This window comes from Zosterops lateralis, assembly GCF_965231275.1.
Source record: "Zosterops lateralis genome assembly, chromosome: 9".
Lineage (NCBI taxonomy): Eukaryota > Metazoa > Chordata > Aves > Passeriformes > Zosteropidae > Zosterops > Zosterops lateralis.
This window is the reverse complement of record NC_139769.1, coordinates 22,916,926-22,922,925: the sequence shown is the minus strand read 5'-3', so window position 1 is coordinate 22,922,925 and position 6,000 is coordinate 22,916,926. Positions and strand designations below refer to the sequence as shown.

At 37.9% G+C, this 6,000-nt stretch overlaps 1 protein-coding gene across 1 annotated transcript in view; it reads right to left on the bottom strand.

Moving 5' to 3' along the window:
- Window positions 1-2,350: 2,350 nt before the first annotated feature.
- The window catches only part of KCNT2 (potassium sodium-activated channel subfamily T member 2), a 118,293-nt gene continuing 114,643 nt past the window's right edge, over window positions 2,351-6,000 (bottom strand). Inside the window, exons 29-30 of the mRNA XM_083867396.1 lie at window positions 5,778-5,862; window positions 2,351-5,441 (exon numbers count right to left, since the gene is read on the bottom strand). Coding sequence (XP_083723522.1) covers window positions 5,330-5,441; window positions 5,778-5,862 — 197 coding nt within the window. The 3' untranslated portion in view covers window positions 2,351-5,329. The remainder of the gene's footprint in view (window positions 5,442-5,777; window positions 5,863-6,000) is intronic.

Here is a 6,000-nt window from a genome sequence, read left to right as displayed (position 1 = left end):
TATTCCTGTCTACCTTGACACATGAATTTTTTCATCCTATTTTCTCCCCTTGTCCTCCTGAGGAGAGGGGAAGTGGGGTGAGCATGTGGGTGAGTGTTTGGATGCTGGCCAAGGGTTGTCCACCATGCATTTGCATTTAGATTATACAATATCTATTTTATCCAGATTGAATTACAGTTGAGCATAAATTAATTTCTTAGTGTGTATTTCTATTGCACATTCTAAAATTATTAAATCAAATCACTTTTTGTAGACTGTTTCTTCATTGCTACAAGTGACAGAGTATTTTTACCTTATCAGATAGCTGAATGTCCTGCTGCACTTGCCTTTGGGTTAATACACAATTCCTGTGGAAAAGACTTAAAACAGAAAGTCAAGGACATGGGAGCAGGTCCTCAGATTCTCCATGGAACAGAGGTAGGATTCCTGATTATTTCACTCCTCCTAAATCTGTCATTTCTTTGTGGAGCAGCAAGAAACTAGTAAAGAATCTACCAAAAAATACTATGCTAGTATGATTGGGATCAGTCTATGGTTTCAAAGATGATAGTAAGAAGTGTCTAATTTTGCTGCTTGATTGTGAGCTACACATTGCATCTGTTAAATAGTGTTTTGGCATTAAAAAATCTGAAAAAAAATCTGATTTACTATTTACTTTTGCACCTCCCTTTCAAATACATGTAAAGAACCCTTCAGAGACCAGAAGAGCACTTTAACGTGGTTAACTTGCCCTTTTCTCCAGGTGGCATTCTTGGGTGTTACCAATTCATGGTGGGATGATACATGTAATTATCTTCTCCTCCCTGCAAACTGTGGAGAATCTCCAAGGCTTAAATTTCTCTATTGAAATGTTTCATTGAAGAAAGCTAAAATTTGAAACTGACTACGAGGGAAATCACAAAGAACTACCCAAAGCTACAATATGTGCACAGTTCCAGTATTTATACTTTACCTGTCTGCAGTCTGGGAGGATGGGATCCTTCAGCTGAAGCCTGTTGAAATGTATGGATCTAGATGAAGACAGTTGCTTCAAGCGTTCTTTACAGAGGTAGCTGCTGGCAGGTAGCTGCTGGCAGGGGGCACTCCATCTCAACGTCTGTCTGCATTAATGTGTCTGAGACACCTCATGCACATGAAGTAGTATTTACTCTTTCATTTCCCTACTTTGCCTCCCAGTCTCTCTCCTGGTTGACATGGGCCAGTTCCAAATCATAACAGTTTAAAGTCTAGATTTTGTAGAAAATTTAGTTCACAGGAATGTCAAATGCTTGTTTTTAACTTATTGAGGTAGAAATATTTGCCTTTTTAAGCTTCTTGGGAGTTCATACTTATGTTGAATTACCATTGCTGACATCCTTGCATTGCCAGTGGAGACAATAATTAAGTGTATAACAACATTATCCTTAATATTTTCAATTAGGCTCAAGAAGCAAAGTCTGGGTCATCTCTCATAACTTAATATTAATTATTATCTCTTTTCTTGTATCCCTGCAGTGCATACTCTGTACCAAGCACAAGGAAGAGTGGCTGAAATTTTGAAGTGCTGCTCTTCAGACATTTATTCATTGTACATCTGTTTCAAGATGGGTAGGGTTGCTTCAAATAGAATATCAAGAATATGCAACCATATTTTATGCATATTGCTTTGTTTTATAAATTCTACATTTATAAATGCCTTGAAGAAGTATTTTTATAACCTTGATGTGCAAATTGATGTACATCCATAGAGCTGCTTCATGTTATTAATTCATTTCCAGATTTTAGTGGCTGGCTTCCATAGGATATCAAGCAGAATTCAAAGTTGCAACATCTCATGTCAGCATTCCAAAATTACAGAATGGTTGCTCTCAGCCCTAATTCTCTAGAAACTAGAGAACTGCATGTCACCTCTGCTGAATTTGATGTCATTTCAGTTTTCCTTCACTGCTGAAGCCTAAAATTTATTTGTTCTTGAGCTTTTTTTGGGGTGCATTGGTAAATAAAGATGTGTAATAGTCAGTAATATGCATTTGTATACTTGAAATTGTTAAAGTGTAGTTGTTGTATAAAGGTATTAGAGAGAAAATATCTATGCTGGGAAATAACTGCTCTTTTAATTTCTGAGACAAAAACTTCACTAATCCATTTCACTGCAGGTTTTAAAAACTCAAGAACTTTATGCTTTTTACTTTGTATATGAATTCATGTGTGTTGTGGAATTGGAGAGAAACAGTTAAGGAAACACACTGCATGCCATTGAAAGAGTTCTTGTGACTTTTTTATTGCAGATTAGGTAACACATTTTCATATGTAGGTCTGGCTTTGCTGGACATTTCCTTGAGAATGAAGCAATTATTATCAGCTAGCACTTCCCTCTCTGGGTCTGTGACTCTGGGTACCAAACTGCTTGGGCTGTGCTAAGGCAGTGTTGGGCAAGAGGGGATCTTTGGGTTGTTGATAGAAGTGAGCCGGGAGGAAAAATACATATAGTTAAGCACAGATAGAAATAATCTTTTTTTTTTCACAGCCCCACGTTTCTCTCTCTACTGAGTGAACTGTTGCCTGCTCAAACTCCTCTGTTCAACAGTCATTTGACCCTGTTCATTCTAGAACTTCATCATCTCTTCTCCAGCACTGAGCCTTGAGAGTCCTGTTCCTCAGTCTGGTCTCCAGCCCAGTTAGGCTTGTGCTACATTTCTGATGGTCATGATGAGAAAAAAAGCATGTGAACCTAAGATTGCCTGTAGGATGACCATTAAAGGATCACCTCCCTGGCCACTGAGGGACTGTGCATACTGTCTCATTCAGGGTTAACATTAGTGGTGCTTAGCCTGGTCTCAGAAGATCAAAATCCCACTAGAAGGCAGTCTGTATGTGAAGATATTCCAGAGGAAGCAAACCTTTCTGCTTTCAACATGAAAGACAGTATTATTCTGAATAGCTGAACTTTGTGGTACATTATTCATGGGTTATTAGAACTTCTACTTCATCAGAAGCTTTTATTAGTTTTTACTACCTTGCTTGTCTTCCAGCAGATTTGGAAGAGAACTAAGTGTTTTGTTCACAAAGATTGCCTTGCATTCATTTTAGGGACTCCAAGTGTCTCCAGCTGTCTTTGTGTTTGTTTTAGCAAATCTTCTGGGGCTAATGAGCAATTAGAAATTCATTAAGCCTGGAGAAATACCAGGTCACATTAGATGCTACTATTCCAATCTAGCTAAGCAGCAATTCTGCTGAGTTAAGTGGGCAAATGGACACACCTGACTGCTTGTTTCTGCTGCTTTATGGGCTGTTAAATGTGAGGACTCAAACCCTTGCTATGGATCCTTTTGCCAGAGAGTCTTTAAATCAGTGGTGTGTGCTACTTGCACACACAGGGAATTCCTGTGAACTGTGACTCACACTAAAATCAGAGTATCCAGCTTTCCTGCAGGAGGATAGCCATGGTTCTGGAAGCTTCTCTGCCTCCTTGAGACTACATTAGAGAAGCTTTCAGTATGAAACAACAGATCCTCCTAGTATTTTGGAATGAATATTTTTAAGAAACTTGTATTTAAAAAAAAAATATTCAACTGGAATAGTCTTCTCCCTGAAGGTATTAAAAATAGAAAAGTTATTCACACTGCACATGCAAACTCTTCTGGGTAACTTCTATGACAGGTCTTGGATAAGATCCTGTGCCATATACTGTCTCTTGAAAAAATGTAGACTTCAGTCTGTGCAGCTGCTTCGATTGTTCCTTTGTTTCCCATAGTGCCCATTTGAAATACTTTACCTGTGAATAAACTCATGAATGACTAAAGTGTGGAAAAGCACTGAGCAATAATGGACTTTAAGCAGAACCACTGAATTGTTAAACCTTGGCATCATTAAGAGGAAGGCAGGAAGTAAAAGTAGATTTGCTGTCATTACAAATAGGAACCTGACTTGATTTCAATATCCCTATAATGCTGAGAAACACACTCCCACCCTGAGTTGCCTACTGGGCAACTTGGTTGTGTTTTCTGTTTCAGAAATAGAATGTACTTCTACCAATTAATATAGAAGAGAATATAAACAGTTTTGACTGATTTTTTTGTACAAGTAAGACATCAAGGGAGTTCAGAGAACTATCAATTTTTCCATATTAGACTACAAAATTACTTGTATTCATTCCATGTAGATACTTGTAACAGAAGAGCGTTTAAAACCTTGAGTATGTTCGTTCCCATTTGTGACAGTGATCTTGGAAGATCATGGACAGACCTGCTTAATTCTGCAGAAAGTTTGACCAACTGTAACTGCTTCTTACATGAGCAGATGCTTTCTTGTGTACATCATGCCAAAGCAAAGATTTTAGATCCATAATGCTTTTTCACACTGTGTGGAATTACATTCATTTTGTGGAATGGCTTTATGAATTTCCTTAATTTCCAATGAGATACATAATTTCATGAGAAAATGTATCACTTTTGGGTAATCTGGATGACTAGGCAAAAAATGCTTTGGACAGCTGTACTTCTGGCATATTCGTGAAAATATTAAGGGCTTCTTGTAGGAATCATTCCCTAGAGGGATGCTTTCACTTTTGTGTTATAATCTACTCAGGCTTTTACAGACAAACTCACCAAGGTTCAAAGGGTTGTGTCTCACCTGAGCTATCACTGTATGCAGCTGCACACAGTAACCTCCCAGTTTTCTGCTATATGGATGGGCTGCCTGTGTGAAATGAGAGGGACTTTCCTGCATCTGGGCTTTTCTTTCATTGACATGTCTCAGTCTCAACCTCTGCGGTGTGACAAGGCTGTGTCATTCAAGCTGATCTGTGCAAACCCAAGAAACAAAAACCTGGGTCCTGGAGGCTAAAATGGGACTAAAACTAATCTGTACTAATAAAAATGACAGGCTGAGACTGAAAATGATTCCAAAGACTGAATTCTTGACATGCAAAGCCTTGTTGTCAGCTTTAGGTATTAACATATTTGCTACTACAAATCAGGCATTGTCTCTCTATGGGCATCAGATAATCTGATGTCAGAAGCGCAGTCACTGACATGCTGCCAGCTGCATAAATATGCTTAGGAGCATCTAAGCAAAACCTGGTGGAATCTGACATTTGTTCATACAGGTTAAATAGCAACAGGTGTCATCATTCTGTTAGGCTGACAAAGTTCAACTGCCATACTGAACAGGCCACAAACTGACAATCCCTGAAATCAGAGTTTCTAGGCACCACATTTCTGCATTTGGTCACTTACCCACTGTCATTTGTTTCCAAAATCTGAATAAAATGTACCCCTCAGTTTGCAAAATGGTTAGTGGAAACAACAAGTTTATAAAAACATCTCTGAATTTTGTGGTGAGTTCCATATCAAAGTTGTGTCTCCTCCCTGGTGTCCTGTCCCACTGTATTGCAGAAGCTGTTCTTTCGGCTGGGTCCAGCATTTGGAACATAAGTCAATGGATCAGGTCGGATCAAGTAGCTACAAAAAGAAATAACAGCTGTCACTAAAACAACATGCTGCAAGCCAGGGTAAGTGCATAGAGTTGTAACGCTGAAAAGCCCTAAGCAAGACTTAAAGACTTTGAAGGTGCTTGGTTTAGTTCCTATGGTTGTATTGGTTAGGTTTTGTTCAATTTAAAATACAGAGTAAGAAGAGGATGACAAGTTTATAATATTACAAATATATGTATTATGTATTTATGTATATTTTAAGTCTATATATATAGTATAATTGCATATCTTTAAATAGAAGTCTCCATATTTTATTTTCTTGCAGATCTTGTGATTTTTTTTTTATGTGTGTGCTTTAACTTACACTATATCATTCAGCTCTAATCTTGTATCTGGAGAAGGGTTGATCAGGATGTAGGAAAGGGTGTTCTGATGATCATTCATTTCATCTAGAGGACAGGGAAAAAAAAAGTACCAAATAAATTACATTTACAAATTGTGAGAAGGATTACTTCTGACATATTAATTTGATGAAAGTTCATAGAGCTGTAAAAAAGTGTCTGGTGTCAGAGTGATTTCAAGTTAGT